Source organism: Dendroctonus ponderosae, unplaced genomic scaffold (genome assembly GCF_020466585.1).
Source record: "Dendroctonus ponderosae isolate FM_Combo_2020 unplaced genomic scaffold, Dpon_F_20191213v2 Dpon_F_20191213_2, whole genome shotgun sequence".
Taxonomy (NCBI): domain Eukaryota; kingdom Metazoa; phylum Arthropoda; class Insecta; order Coleoptera; family Curculionidae; genus Dendroctonus; species Dendroctonus ponderosae.
This window is the reverse complement of record NW_026018165.1, coordinates 7,486,386-7,502,498: the sequence shown is the minus strand read 5'-3', so window position 1 is coordinate 7,502,498 and position 16,113 is coordinate 7,486,386. Positions and strand designations below refer to the sequence as shown.

Genomic DNA, 16,113 nt, shown 5'->3' with positions numbered 1-16,113 from the left:
GGCTTTTTTAGCCGGTAAACCAAGTCCAAAACAAAACCATCACCACCATCACAGGTAGCCATCTTAATATATTTTGCTTTTAATTAAACTGCTGGTTCAATTTAATTGTATTAACAGAAACTGTAACAAGCACCTAAAGGTGCGTTTAGGATAGATTCTTTAGCCATCTTCAAGGCAAACATGTTGTAATGACTACAAAATTAATTTTATGTGATGTGTTTCTGTCTAATCATAAGCCAGGTTACGTTCCGCTGTTAACGACTGCATGCCCTGCTAATTCTTGATTATTCAGAGGTATTTAACAGTGTTGTTATCTGTGTAACAGGAAGAAATAACCTTTTTTTTTATATGAACAAGATTCCCGAAGTTTTATTGGTGTTCTAGGGCCATTAGTTAACCACATGTTTCATATTAAAAAAATACCGAGGGTAATTAAGAATTTTGAGAAACTTTTAAACAAACCTGTTGCTGTACATGAAAAAATCTGCGCTTTTGAATTGTTGTTGCTTTTATAACTGTTCTATTTTGAACCATTTTATTTTCTTATCTAATGATAATTATTCATTTCAATCAAAATCAAATAAAAACCATCAGATGAGTTTCCTACTAGTTTTATTTTTTCGGTTGTATGATACTATAGTCATATTCAGCTTGTTACATATTTTCTATAGTAGTTTAGTAGTATCAAAGCAGAGTGTTAGCATTGGAATCTCGTAAACCGTAAAAGATTCCAAGCCGTTGTCGGTCAAATTAAGAAAAAAATGTGTTTTTTGTGCTGCATAAAAGGATGTTTTAAAATGTATCAAGTTCCTACTGCTTCTAGAATTATTCGAAAAAGCTTTATTTGCTCAAATAGTTTTAATTTTTGCTGAGCTTGTTTCTAGAGAAATTTAAAAATAATTGTCAGATTTGTTAGTATGATGTAGAAGGCAAAAAGTATTCTCCGAATGTGACAATTATTTTGAAATAATTCTTCAGATTAGCCCAGAAAAAAATTAAAATCATTTGAGCCATTTTTCTTTCCTGGAAATATTTCTGTAAATGGTCGGAATTTTCCAATTTTTCAAACACTATTATGCTATGCATCAAAATCCGCAAATTTGCCATAATTTATCAGACTTTGTATCCCCTAAGGTTTTCGAGATCCCACTGTCAACATCTTGAGGTTTTAACACCCTGTATATAGTAGATAGTACTAATATCTAACTATATCGGCGTCAACTTTTTCAAGTGTCTCGGATTGGCATGTTTGCGTCTACATCTTCAGTTGTAATTTACTTCTGGAGTTTGCAGAAGTGAAGGCAAATAGTGAAAAAGTAAAAGTTCGAGACCGCAGTATCTCACTGAGATATTCGAAATGCGATTCTAAAATCTAATTGTTTGGAAATGCGTTTCAATATCGCCAGGTTTTGCCTTTTTTTCCATCCTTGACAAGACGAATTTGTACTCATATTTATAATATGGGTGCCAACATTTTCGCCGCATGTTACTCGTTTCATTACTTTGATCAGTGCTTTGTCATTACCCTTTCAGTTTATTCTGTGTACAGAGACAGTTTATTCTAATCACATATCCACCAACAAGCACAACTATGTCTGCCGGCGGGATTCAAATCACCTTTGAAGAGTTATGCAATCATTTTGAACTTGGCAATTTATATGTAAAGCTTGGTTTACTGCAGTGAACCTTCAACCTATAAAGGAAGCAATTGCATTTGTCTATACATAACTAGCCTTAGATTGTCTCCTCGGCCACGCAACATGTCACCACCCCCCAGCCATAAGGACTCTGGAAATCCATCGGCTGACCAAAACTTACACATGTTTAGAGAGGCACTTACCAATAGTCGAAGAGGCTGCTCTACTCATAGTGAAACCGACCTGTGCTCTTTTATCGCTGGAGAAATGGCTCGTCATGGGACTAAAAGATCGTCATCTCCCAATGATGTACCGATGGGCAGCCCAACCCTTCCAAAACGATCTAGATATATGTGACTAGAAGGTAAAAATAATTTTTTATTTTGCCGCTTTTTGAAATGTTAGTTGTGCTACATCTCAATTCAGTTATTTTGTGTTTTTATTCCGTTATTATCCTCTAGAATTAAGAGTGATTTGGATAATCTATTGATGCGTTTGGAATCAATAGCTGAATAGTTGAATAAACAACCGGTTTATTCTTAAACAATCGGTACACAATTTTCGGATTCACGCTAACTCACTCACTAACTCGCTACGGAGCCGGGTATTTATAATCTATACAGGGTGATTGAAAATTGGCGTCATTCCTTTTATGGGGTAATAGAGGCTCACTTGGAGAGTACGAGAAAAATATGGACAATTTTTTTTCATAATTTCTAGAAGATATTAACTGTAGAAAATCGAATTTCAACTTTTTTCCAACATTTGAAGCTCCTTTCAGGACTTTGTGGGTATGCGATTAGTTCTGGGGAAATGCCACAGTAACATAGCAGAAGCTGTAAGAACTGACGCCAACAAAGGGTTAGAGATACTCCAGATTGGCTCCAGGAAGAACGAAAATAGATGTTCGGGTTCCAGGCACAGAAGAACAAGTATTGAATACAATTGCAGCAGAGCCTTCCAGGGGTACTCAGAGCATTGCACAACTACTGACACTTTCCCAGGCACCAAATAAATACCGCAGAAGAGTTACATTCCTACCACGTATGTAAGATAAATAGAGCACAAGGACACATTAAACCAATAGCTTACTGAACACCGGTATAAATTGAGCAGGAGCTAATTAACCTAATACGAGAAGCTGTTCGAGAAGAGTGCATAATAAGGTAATAGATTACATAGGTACTTGTTTGGAGTTAAAGACTCCAATGTATGTTTTTATAATTTCTAAACAAATTTATGAGTTTATCCTTGTCTATTTTTTCTGTACTCCTAAAACGCCGCTAGAGAAACGCCAATTTTGAATCACCCTGTATACCAAGGCTTCTAGTCGGGCGGAGAATGTTCTTGAACATTCAATAATATCAGTCTTGACCTGGAATGTTCTCGAAGATGACAATAATATCAGTCCTAGCCGGGAATGTTCTCGACATCATAACAATACAATATTAACCTAAAATATTCTGGAATGCTCGCTCGGTGGTAGAACTTCCGGACCCATATATGACGATAAGGGCCCTATTCTGTAACTATTCCGTTAAAAGTTTACGGACGTTATAAAGTTTACGGCCGCTTAATTTGCGATTGGTATTCTGTAACTCGATTGTCCGTTAAACACATAACCTAATTCCATTATAAATAATCGGTCAGTCGCTTATTTTTAAGGGTACCCTAAAGTGCCGTTTACACTAACTTAAGCCATCTGTGTACCTATTCTTGACGACTAGGGAGTAGAACAGCTGAGAGAAGTGGGTGGGATTTTATGACAGTCGGCCGAAACGGTATTCCTGAAAAAAAGTCGAGAAGAGAGGGAGCCGGTCCTCAGAGAGCGGGAATGATCGACTGGTACGACCCAGTAGAAAAGGCATCTTCCGGGTTTTCTAACCTCAAATCGTATTTATGTTTTGTTTCTGAGGAACGGGTGTATCGATCTATTTTAACGGGATGTTGGGATGAAAGTTGGAATTTAGTAATATTATATTAAATCACATGATGACTGAGGATGTGGATAATGCCATGGAATAATTTGGGGTTCCGAAACATCCCTGGGACAAGATATCCTTTGATCTAACAGACCATAAATTTGTAATGCTGTTTAGAAGTCCCAAAAATCTTTGTACATAGTTGGTGGAGATGGTGTTTCATTGTTCATTAAATATACATTCGTTATGGATCGTACACGAGAATAAGCCTTGTCATTTCGGACCTGCTGTGGACAAATTCTATGATTCCTTTTGCTGGAGCGATAGCGGCCTAGATTTTTCACAATTTGCAATGGATTTCGTTGAAACTATTCAATTTTGCTGAAAGTTACATTTACTTCAATCTCTTTAATCATACGGGACATAGACTCATTTTACGATTCATTATAAAGTGCTGAAGGAAATCGGCTACATAAATAAAATTACCCTTTTACTCACTTTTATTTGGTAAATAAATATCCGTAAGCAGTTAATACTGTATTCATTTTACTCGTGCATTAACTTACCTCAATAGAGCACAGAAGAAATGAAGCATGCTTAAAAAACAAAAACTTTAATTTTTAATAAGTACCTATAAACGGTTTGGATATAAATACGTACCAGCGGAGAACGAGGTAATAAACGACCGATTCTTAGCTTAGATAAAGACAAATACATGATTCTTAGGGACAATCTATTGTACCACCAAAAGTACCGGATAAGTGTTTTGCAGACGCCACATCTGGCGCTAGTACCAATACCGATGCAAAAAAATCACGTATTTTTTGCTAAAATTTTAGTCTGTATTTAGACACAGGTGCTCAAGTTTCAGTTACATTAAATTTATGTGAAACGCTCTCTCATATCATGTGCAAACCGATGTCGCATGTGCAACATCGATGTAACTCGTTTGATGTTCGATATTTTTACCATCGATGTTGGAAATTTGGGACATCGATAAAACATCGATGTTAGATCCTGAAATGAAAACATCGGACATTTGATGTTGATACTAGATAGAAGCATTTTTTGCGAACTCTTCGATAGTGCCTATACAAACGATACTACGGCGTAGCAACCCATTTCCAGCTACACCCGGACAAAGCCTCTTTTTGCAGTCAGTTGTCTTAAAAATGTGGCAACAATAAGTTGAATAAACCTAGTCGATTGTTTAACAATGCATTGTTTTAAATTTTATGGTAGTAGTAAAATGAAATTATTTAAGTTTAAGTTAATCAATTTGAAATTTGTATCCAACCGCCAACTATCAGATCATGTTGTCACACATCGATGTTCTGACCTCGATGCTTTCCTAACATCGATATTACCTTTCGATGTCAACATCGATGGCTACGATCGATGTCCCATCCCTAATTCCTACAAATCGTTTCCTTTTCTGTGTTCATTTTCTCCGAAACGATGAGGTGTTCGAGTCCTGTGAAAAACACATTTTTTGTGTAGTATTTTCTAATCTTTATTGTCGCATATTAGCGTGCCATCTAGCCGTAAAGTGGAGAAACATTTTTATGAGAAAGTTAAAGATTATTCAGGTAAAACTTTGTATCTATTTTCAATTTGATTAGCGATGAAATGTTGAGAATAGCTCAAAAAATATAGGCTGCAGAATAGTCAGTAAGCAAATGTTTTGATCTGAAATATTTATACAAGAAAAAATGATGGGCATGAACTTAATAAAGCTGATCACGACTGCAGATTGAAATGTTGCAAGAAATGATTCAGATATGAAAATCCAACCCCCAATTTAAATGAGAAATTGAAATAGGGAATTTCGTAAAGGCGCAATATTTTGATTAAATCGGTCGGTAAACGAAGTAAAGTGTTAATATTCTAGCCACAAACTTGCTGAATTGCTATAGTCAAGTGGACTCTTAACAATTAGAACATTTATTCGAGTGTTATAGTTTTCCTATAAATGTGTTCTTTTTAGAACCACTGATATATTGAAAGAATGCGATGTTTGAGCCACACCGTATAAAACTCGAAAAATAAAAAACACCATAAAATCAATTTGTTGTGTATTCTGATATTAACATTATATTCTGTATCAATATACTATCAAACAGTTTACCTGCGTTTTGCCTTAATATTGTTTCGAATTATGCATGTTAATTTGTTATAAACTATCGTCAATATTTTTATGCATACACAATAACAAAAATTAAATCGTCGCACTATATGTAATATTTTTGTTTCAGAGCCCAAACGAATAAACGCACTATATCTGTGTTAAGAAATTACAAATTCGTCAATATTAAGAAACCCAAACAAGTTCAATGCTGCAATAAAGGTTCACTTGTTTGGTTTTTAAATTAGTGACACATAATACTTAACTTGTAAAAATGTACAGAAGTCACCACGCGTCTGTAGTGTTGTAAGGGAGATAACTGAAATCTATTCAAGTAGCATTAAATCTTGTTTAAAAGTATTGCAAATTGTCATTGATTAAATAAAAAAACTATATTGCTTAATCTAGCAATCATTATTTTTTGTCTAGCAGTCATTATTGTTGAAACAATATTAAATTCGTAAAGTTTTTTTTTAATACGCATAAGGAATTTTCATTTAGTACTTGATGCGTAAGATCATTAGTTATCTCATGTGTTGTGCTCAACTACATTTCGAGGGAAACCGCTGTCATCGAAGTTGTTTAGTTGATCATAATTAGTTCAGTTTTGTCTAGCTTATCAATAAATATATAAAATATGTATGTTCAGCAGGTAGATAGTAGGCTTTACTTAATTTTTTCAACTGATTTTTATGATATTGTCTTATTTATTTGTATTGTGAATATACACCAAATATATTGCGTAAGAAATAGAATTATGTATGAATAGATACTTTTTTAAGAGTTGGAAAAATTAGGTACGAGTAGAAATCAATTATCTTGTCTGATATTGATATCTTGCGTGATACGTTTGAAGGATGATTGAAATGGTTGAAAATCGTTATTTCTCGTTGTAGATAGGACAACGTGAAATAATGAAATTAAATCGAAATGCCAGGTAAAGACTTGAATGAATATGCCAACTGAATTATTCTTAATCTATTGAAAAGCATTACTTTAGACACAAAATGCCCTACAGACGGTCTAAATCAATCTAGTCATGACGCATCCTGGAAATTGAAAATTACAATATTTTTGTTAAGTAGAAGACTATGGAATGAATATGCCATAATAGTACCACATGCAATACATCGGAAGCTACAAGAGCTGCATAATCTCAGTTTCTTTTATCCCAAATGCAAACATGTTATTTAATAATCGAAACATATTTTTCACTGAAAATATGTCAATTACTTGAATGATTTCTTTATAATTAGTCGCACATTAGGAAGGTCGAAAACATTGAAAACTATATGTTGCTACAAAAATTATTCTGAAACGTTTAATGTGGTTAATTGCATTTTTCCAGTCGAAAATTTGTTTAGATTGTTAAATCCTTAATCATTCTTATTTGTTATATCAATAAAGTTGCCAAAAGCGATATACACACATCACAATTTCCCAAATTATTATTTGAGGAGCAGGATATTTTCTGTAGCGTACAATTTTTAATATGGCGAAATTGACGTAGGGTATGTAAAATTCATATATCTTGGTTTTCTGAGCCTAGGAAAAATCGAAAGAAACTCGATTATTTCGGAAATGTTTCAAGGAAACCAGAATATGTCTGCTTTTATTCTGTATGTAGGGTGATCATGAAAAAAAAAATTTCATTTTGATTTGGTCGCCCTATCTGTCTGTATGCTTTAAGAACGCTTCTCAGTTCACAATGAAAAGTACTAATTGATAGTTAGAATGAAGAAATCAGAATGTTTTTTGCTTTATTTTTTAAATATGAATAAGCACAAATCATTTTGAATTGTTACTGTTAATTTATTTGTAAGTTGTGATTATTATAGTTTCTGTTTTTTTTGACCTAAAACTTTATCTGAAATTGTTTTCCTTTTTTCCGATCGTGCTATTAATGTTTATTATTTATTTTACCGGAGTAAATAATTTCATCAACACTCGTTTACTACACTTACTGGTTAACGTATTTTTAGTTTATTTTTGTACAATCAAATTGTAAATCTTTATTCATAATTAAAAGTTATTAATGAATATGTAGTGGTTTTGCGTCTGTTTGATTTCAAATGCAGCACCTGAAAATTTCAAAATGTGTTAATAATGCTTTGTTTGCCGTGGCCCTCCCAGTTCAAAGCATTGGATATAATAAATACTATTATTTTTTAACTTTTGTCACGTTATGGAAAATCGAAAATAACGAATATTTACAAACAAACGTGCGCAATACTTGAACATGTAATGTTGCAACTTTTGGGTTTCGTGACGGAAAATTAACAATAGCTTAACCGGAAAAGCATGTGAACTTGAAAATTACCTCCATGCACTGTATTAAAATTAAATTGATACATGCAGATTATTTGGTGCGGAATCAGGTAACAACCATTCATTTTTGCGATGCTACAATGGGTGCAAGTACAGCGTCAAAAGTGACATTTTCTTAGCATTTACATAAGTTTTTTAAAAAAATCAGCGCTGAATGATAACTGTAAGTATTTTTGGTGCATTTTTTCTGACTTTATATTTGTATTCCGAATTAGTGTACGTGATAATGCTTTATGTGAGTGAAGACTGCAAAAACAACATATTTTGCGAAACTTTTTGAATACATAAGCGTTATCAGTAATTTTTAATAAAGAATGATACATTTTTATTAAGTACGTTTATAGCAACTGAAATATGGTTTCGAATAAAGTTATGTTGATTGTCAGGTAAATGGTAAAACAGTTTTTAATATGTACGTTTTTGTAACATGAATTACTTATTTTCCATCCGATGTTCGGCTGAAGTTTCCAATTCCTGGTTTTTGAGTCAAAATTTACATGTGAACAAGTTGATTTCTTTTTACAGTCTCAATCGACAAAATCAGTTTATGACATTCAAGTTTAAATGTATTTTTTACAATCCATCCATATCTGCACTGCTACAATTTAAGTTCACACATGCAATTGAAATCTTTCTTTTTACAAGTACTAAAGAAAATTAGATATTTTACTTCAGAAATAATTGTTTTTAAATTTTAATGAAGCAAGTTTGCATTTTAAAGTATTTAAATGTATAGAAATGGTTTTTAATTATATAAATTTAAAAATACAAGCGGTGAGGGAAAAAATCGACCTTGTTTTTTGCATGTTAACTTGAATTGCATGTTAACATGAATCGCAAACGTTGAAAACAATCTTAAAATAACGCTTATTAATTCCTATTTTCTGCTTCTTATTTTCAAATAGTAATTAGACTAACAATTAATTATAGATTTTCGAAGAAACATAAATAATTAAAATTTTGTTTAGCTCAGAAAGCATTGCTATATTCAGCGTATTAAATAAATGTTGCCTGCTCTTAGATATTATGGTCGATTTGAAACCAGAAGAAAAATCACCATTATTGCTTTATCTAGTAGATGGGGATGAGAATGTCTCGAAAAACAACAAAAGAGTTAATTTTGATAAAGGACGCCTTTACGGGATCTCTTCTGGTGCTACGGCTGTTTTCACAGATTTTCCAAGTAAATATTGTTCTATTTACGTTACACTTAATAGCTGGTAATTATTAGATTTAGTTATTAAGTATGTAATGTGTTACGGAAGTATTTGTGTTGAGTTATTTGTTAAATCACTTTTTATAAGTGACCTTAACTGAGAATACAATGATAAAAGTTGCCACTGCCTGAATCAAGTGTAAAAAACAAAATTTGAAATTAATATGACTATTCCCATGAAACTTGTAAATGGCCGCCTAAAGCTGGCCATGTTGGGTAAGTGCTAGTAGAAGCGGAAATATCCCGATTTTCTGTATTCTAATGATTTTTTTACAAAACCACTTACTACTTTTTTCAGACTATGTTAGTCCATGTTGGGTAACCGCCCTTCTTTCAAGCTTGATATTCTTTATGATGGTTTTGCTAATGGTTTCTTCCATTGGTTCCTCGAGAAACCTTAGAGTACCTAGATGTACTCACAGGTACAAGCTTTTATTTAGCTTTTTAAAAATGTTCTTATGTTAAAATTAATGTTTTATTAGCAACCCTGAGGAGCTCAGCAATAAAACAATACATCTAGTGCATCAGTCAAGCGATTGGAGTCAAGAACAGGTGAATTTTCTGGAAAAAATTAAGTCTGAATATCAGGGATATGATGTGCACTTGGTTTTAGTGAGGCAGCCTAGTATAAAAGGGTAAGCTTTTATCTATGTAATCAGTCGTGAAAATGCTTTATTGGTTGTTAATATTTATGCAGGAAGGATTTGAAAAAACATTCGCACCACATTGAGAAGGTGAGAAATAGAAATCTGTCTGTGCCGGTGAATCGCACTTTCAATTCAATTGCTGGCATTCATTCGGTTCTTTTGGGAATGAAGCGTGCGAAGAGAAGCAAGAAGAATGCGAGAGCGTTAAGGCGGAAGAAGCGAGGTCATGAAGACAGTAGTTCGATGGGTTTAGGTTTGGGGGTCAAGTATTTGCTGGATATTCTGCTGCGAAGCAAAATAGAAAGTACCAACGTTATAATGAAGAAACGCTCAAATGGTGAGCGAAATGATTCTTAAATTTTTATTTTTAAATCAATCTGTTCAATGGGTTTGTTTAGTGTACGTCTTATTTGGGTATGAAAGAAATTGTGGAGGAAGGGTCAGGTCAAAGTTTATAATATTTCGAAAGATGTATTTTATTTTGTATTAGTTTTAATTAACTTTAGTTTGATAAGTTAGTAGTATTTAGTATTTAAGTTCCCACACTGGACTGCGAACAGGTAATGTCTTACCTCTGCAGATTTACAGAACTTGGTACAGGTAGGTATGTAATTTTCTGGTGATAAATAAATAGATAAATTTATACATGTTCATATAAAACAGCTTTAGCCATAAAAGGACATCTTACGACTCTTTATTATCCCTGAAAATATTATTTCTTTACCTTCAATAATTTCGGAGAATTAAATTAAAAACTTTCGATTTTCATTCAACTAAAAAAATATTAAAATTGTTTTTGTATACAGGGTGTCCACTAATTTACATACAAAGTACATTTCTAAATTGTTTCTCGCGAATATTTTAAAGCACTGAGTACACTATTTAATTGCTTGAAGAAAATGATTAGCACAAATAACTGCCGTCATTATGAGAGTACTAAAGTTCTGAATTAGTTTTGTTTTTTTTACTTAAATGAAGAAATGGTGCTTTTAAATCTGTTATTGAACCCAATTCTGCTTATTTTTACCTTTTAATTTTCATTCTAATTTTTATCATAATCATCATAATCATAATTTTGCCGGCTGTTAATATAAAAACGAACATTTTTCAAAATAACGACCAGTCCAATAATTTAGGTAATTAAAAACTATTGTAAGCCACTTTTTCTTATGTAGTACCAATCTGAATATGTATGGCAATTAATTCATCATTTGAAAATATATAGAGTTTTTCCAATAACGAAAGCTTTCAGTGTTAAATAAACTTTTAAGTAATATTTGTGTGAATAGTAAAAGCTTCTAGAAATATGACGAGACACCGAAATATTACCCCATATAATAATAGACATACAGCAGTAAAGACATATTTTGAGCCACTTTCTAGTAACTGTTCAATAATGTATTCTCGTTGGTTTCAGATTCAAAGCCGCTTCCTGATATGTTCAACCTGACGGATCTGTTTTCAATTATAACTCCAAAGCCCCGACCTAAAACTCTCGAAGACATTATAGACGATTTTCCCGGTCTTACAGTTAAAAATGCAACTGCAGAAGAAATTTTCTTCAAGTCTCCTCTGCAACATTCCTGGGCTAAATTTAATTCCGATTTATTGCTCTTTGCTGTTAGAGCGATGTATCTGTGGCAATACGGAGGCTTGAGCTTTAAAGTGGATGGCAATGGAGGCGATGGCGCTGAGTGGGAGAATGTGGAGAAATTCTCAGTCGCCCCAGGCAAGTAGCTTTTAACAAGTTGCTTCCAGTGGTTCTCTGTAAGAATTCCGCAAGTATCAACATTAATTTTTCGCAGTGGTTACTCTGCAAAATTTGGATCATACGTCTATCCAAATGGTTCCTCATGAAGTTTCTACGAGAAACGATAAACTTCACAAATTTATCCTTGCTGGTCGAACAACTTTTGAAAATATGCCTCAAGAAGTTGTAACCGCCGACGATGAAGGGTTACATATATTTACTAAATCTCCCTGCCACGCTTTCTTTGGAGAAGTGCTCGGCTATTTACGCAGAGCTAGAGGAGACGAGACTCCTAAAATGATTATCCGAAAATCCCTGAAGGTGTTCTGTAAATATGCCGCAGTTGGTAACAATTATTGCCGGAATTTAGTCCGAGGTACTGTGTGACTCAAATGTATTTACATGGTGTTTTTACATATATTTTTTGCTAAATCCTGAGGAAATTTTATTGACTTTGGTTTGAATTGAAACAGTCGAGTTTAAAAAACATGTAGATTTGCTCAAGAAAACTGTTAAAATTTACGCAATTAGGAGAGTTAATTATTTGGATCCCCCGATTAGCTAAAATCATCTAATGAAAGTGAAAAACTCATTTAGCGCCAACTATGATTTATGATAGTAATAATAGTCGCCAGATAGTATCATTTTTTTATTGGAGGTAGTAAATGAGATAACGGCCAAATAAAGCGCCATTGCTTTCAGCTTTTCCTATGAATTTGCAATAAAGTCTATTTTATGCAGGGCGATCTTAATGGTGGGTTGAGTAAAAATGTTTTTTATATTAACCAAATTGTTAATATATGAATCATTGGTGAGTAGGTGTTGCGGGTTGAAGGAACGATTATTCATTATTAATGCGAAATTGGCTGGTGGGTACGTTTTTTATGAAGGATTTTATTTAGGTTGGAGGTGTTTCAAATATAACGTACCAAATACGAAGAACGTATGAAATTGATTGTGAGCTGACAAAATATACTGATCATTTCCGACCGACATTTACGCATATTTCTAGTTTGGTAAAGGGTGGTTCAAAGTGTTACAAGCAGGCTTAAAACAAAGCTTTTGAAGGTGTAATTTCAGGTTAAAAATATTTTTCTCAAAACTATTGATTTAAATAAAACGGCCCCTTAAAATATCAAACACGAAAAGTGGCGTGAAATATATTAATTTTTGGATCGAACCGTGGTTTTACACGAAATTTGATAGCTTTTGTAGCTTCAAGAGCTTTCTCATCATCTAAATCACAAGCGAAGAGGACTTCAAGTAGAGGTTGAAAAACAATTGTTTCAGGGATTGAAAACTGATAAATTTGCTGGACTAAATTAGACCGTGTTTAATAAAATCTCTTTACAAAAATATCGCTTGTGCTAAAAAACCACTAGAGCGCAAAACTATATATACAGAGTGATTCACAATTGGCGTCATTCCTGTGCAGGTGTTGTCTGGGGGTGTTTTAGGAGTACAGAAAAAATAGTAAAAAAATTAGTTGTAATTAAAAACTGACAAATTTGCAAAAAAATATATCAGAAGGGTGGCAACAAGGTATTTCAAGCTAATCTGCCTAATTAACATTATGTAAAAACCTGTTGCTTCATAACTATTAAAAACTCCGGTAACCATGGAAAAATAGAGAAAGTGACAATGAAATAGATAGGGATAAACGGTAACTTCAACAGGATTCGTTTAATATAGGGATCTACTTTTTCTAAATGTCAAATTGTCAACGGGAAATTGCTCTTTGTTGTCATCATAACCTCGAATTGATGTGTATACAAATAAACATACAGTTCTGCCTTTAATTCCAAACAGGTTAGTGTCTGTGTAATCACCTTAGTCTGCACTCTTCTCGAGCAGCTTCTTGTATTCGGTTAATTAGCACCTGCTCAGTATATGCTCGGTGTTCAGTAATACATTGGTTTAATGTGTCCTTGTGTTCTGTGAATCTTACTGAAGCTTTCAACATTTTTATGAGGAGTTTCATAAAATTAGTCTTTAAGTCAACAGTATTAATAATTTTAAGGAAGTGAGAAACTTTGTGAGGAAAAATAAAATGTGGCCAATTTCTCCAGATTGCGTTGGGTTAAAAATTATTCAGGTTGTTAATGTGGGGAAAAATCCAAGTTTTTACTCAACAACAACCCTACAAAATAGTATATTTAGTAGTATATTATTATGAGACATTCTGAATCATAATTTTTTTGAATGATCGCGACCATTTCTTCGTTTAATTTTTATATTTCTTGATAATTTAGTATTTTCTTTGCTTTGATTGCACTCTGTACAAACGCTTGTTATCTATGCGAAAGTTATTCAACTAGCTTGTAAAATGTATTTAACATACACACCTCCAACCTAATAAATATTTATTAATTGAAATCATGGCTGAAGCACATGAATATTAGACGATCTCAATTTTAACTAAAAAAGTATTTACAGGATATACATACATATAAAGATAGAACAAAATTAATTTGACGATTAAGTAAATAAACAGGAAGAAAGTACAACATTATTTTATCGAAGTTTAGAGTAGGAACATATAGTATAATAAAGTGAATTTGTAAGAGATAGAGAAAGCTTGAGATTAAAGGGACTAACGATAATAAATACCTTTCATCATAGCACTTGCCTGACATTTTGAATAATTGCATACTAATTATTTAGCATGATCCTTATTCGCTACGGAATATTTGTTAATATTTGGACAACATAATAACAAAATAAAGTGCTAATTAGTGGATTGAGTAGCTCTCTATGTAATCACTAGTCCTTATCGTTTAATATATGTTGAACAAACATTCTGTTTATGGATAGAGGCAGGTACAAATTGCAATTATCCAACGTGTTAAATTATTGTCTTCTCATTAGTTCTCAAAAAGATAACTATTTATGTAAAATTACATTTTTTACTAGAACGGTTGTACTTGTGTTGTTTTATTCTCAAACAAGCTTTACAACTTTTTTTGCAATGGTTTGGAAACTTACACAATGAAACACAATTCATACTTTTATTAATATATTCTTTGTTTACGATTATGGAGAAAGAGCGACATAATTTCTGCACATGCATTTAATAAAATGTTTTCAAGTAGTTATGGCAACAAAATATCCTATTGCTCTATTTTTTTCTCAAGTTTAGGTAAATGAGTCAATACTAAATTAAAAGTTTATTCTGAACGATTGCACTACATCAAGGAAGAGACTTTGAAAAAAGTATATTTTTTACATCAACACTGTGGTAATTTATCTAATAAATGTATTTATTTGTGTTAATTTCTGTAACAATCTCTTAGGTTTCGGTTAAACATATCTATTTTTCTGTTACTTAATATTAGTAGTTTCACATAGGCTCGAGTTTCGCACTTTACCAAGAACACACAGATAAATATGCACAAATAGCAAAATCGTGTAATTTGATTTACTTCATTTGGTAAGCAATTCAAATATTTAACTATGTAAATCTACAACTATAAAGCTGAAAATGATAACCAAATGTGACTTGGTTTAAAATCCAAAACTCGGCTATGAAAAATCACAAAATAATCTTTAATTTTTATATATTCGCTTAAGCGACATTCAAGGAAATGGAAATTTACTTTTTGAAACAGGAAACAGGATTGAAGTAGCAGAGACGGTAGCGGCTTTGGCGCTTGATTTCGTTGCCACTTCTCAATGCCCGATCAAAAGTACCATACTCCTGTCCATTCAAGTTGTTATTCATTTGGCTGAAAAAATGTGCACATTTTGTTATATTAAATTCTATTTTCTTATTTTTCATATTTTTACATTAATATGTTATGAGTGAGTTACTTCAAAGTTTTCTCTCTGTGTACCATTAGTTATGGAACTGTTAAATTAAGAGATATATATGAAGTACGTACGCTTATTTGACTTCCTATCTTCTAGCTTCATTAGTTTATTTGTTCAATTCGAGTAAATTGACTAAGCGAAAACATATTTTTTGCGTTTCTATATAATTATATAATTAAATCAGCAGAAGTTTACCTGAGTTGATTTAGTTCGGCCATTCTTTGGGCAAACAGCTCCAACTGCCAAGGTCGAAGTCCGCTATCAAGAACGTTGTTTAGTGTGGATTCTTGATCAGCGTTCAATCCCTGTAAAAGTAACACACAATTTAGTAAACGATTTTTTACCGCCGCTTGAAATGTTTCATTTAATGATTTCTGATTGTATTAACTAACATTTCACTTCCTGCAGCAGTTATCGATTTATCACATAAAATGCAATCTAAAGCGGCAGCCAAAGTTTTTCTTATAGTGCTCAATAGTGACATGTTGGGTTTATATAATTTTTTAATAAAATCTTTGCCGTATTATTAACATACCTAAAAAGTTTCCAAATGTTGGGTAATTTTTCAACATTTAGGAGCAAAAGTTAACTGCCACCTCAAACTTAAAAAAAAAATACAGCTCACTAAACACTTTTTAAAAGAAATCTTACAAATATTTCCAACGATTCATGGTGTGT

At 32.7% G+C, this 16,113-nt stretch overlaps 3 protein-coding genes across 5 annotated transcripts in view; 2 read left to right on the top strand and 1 right to left on the bottom strand.

Moving 5' to 3' along the window:
* LOC109537829 (telomere attrition and p53 response 1 protein) overlaps nucleotides 1-7,726 on the top strand; it is a gene marked incomplete in the record, with an annotated part of 9,951 nt that extends 2,225 nt beyond the window's left edge. Inside the window, 3 exon segments of one of the 2 annotated variants that reach the window (XM_048664079.1) lie at nucleotides 1-54; nucleotides 1,733-2,001; nucleotides 5,815-7,726. In XM_048664079.1, the coding sequence (XP_048520036.1) occupies nucleotides 1-54; nucleotides 1,733-1,994 (316 nt within the window). 2 annotated transcript variants of the gene reach the window in all.
* Nucleotides 7,727-8,070: 344 nt separating this feature from the next.
* LOC109537850 lies at nucleotides 8,071-12,057 on the top strand. Of its 2 annotated transcripts, XM_019904778.2 has the most exons (7): nucleotides 8,071-8,175; nucleotides 9,034-9,195; nucleotides 9,527-9,650; nucleotides 9,711-9,863; nucleotides 9,926-10,212; nucleotides 11,293-11,604; nucleotides 11,681-12,057. In XM_019904778.2, the coding sequence occupies exons 2-7, from the start codon at nucleotides 9,039-9,041 to the stop codon at nucleotides 12,010-12,012; spliced, it is 1,365 nt and encodes a 454-aa protein (XP_019760337.1). In that variant the 5' UTR covers nucleotides 8,071-8,175; nucleotides 9,034-9,038; the 3' UTR covers nucleotides 12,013-12,057. The 2 variants fall into 2 exon arrangements, with proteins under 2 accessions (XP_019760337.1, XP_048520034.1); XM_048664077.1 differs by lacking the exons at nucleotides 8,071-8,175; nucleotides 9,034-9,195 and adding an exon at nucleotides 9,360-9,444.
* A 2,567-nt stretch (nucleotides 12,058-14,624) lies between these two features.
* Nucleotides 14,625-16,113, bottom strand: part of LOC109537851 (allatostatin) — a 35,160-nt gene continuing 33,671 nt past the window's right edge. The window contains exons 3-4 of the mRNA XM_019904779.2: nucleotides 15,631-15,740; nucleotides 14,625-15,350 (exon numbers count right to left, since the gene is read on the bottom strand). Coding sequence (XP_019760338.2) covers nucleotides 15,218-15,350; nucleotides 15,631-15,740 — 243 coding nt within the window. The 3' untranslated portion in view covers nucleotides 14,625-15,217. The remainder of the gene's footprint in view (nucleotides 15,351-15,630; nucleotides 15,741-16,113) is intronic.

Coding starts and splice junctions, on each gene's coding strand:
- LOC109537850 (XM_019904778.2), top strand. CDS start 9,039: ATGGTCGATTTGAAACCAGAAGAAAAATCACCATTATTGCTTTATCTA. Junction 9,864..9,925: donor AGGCAGCCTAGTATAAAAGG/GTAAGCTTTTAT, acceptor ATATTTATGCAG/GAAGGATTTGAAAAAACATT. Junction 10,213..11,292: donor AATGAAGAAACGCTCAAATG/GTGAGCGAAATG, acceptor CGTTGGTTTCAG/ATTCAAAGCCGCTTCCTGAT.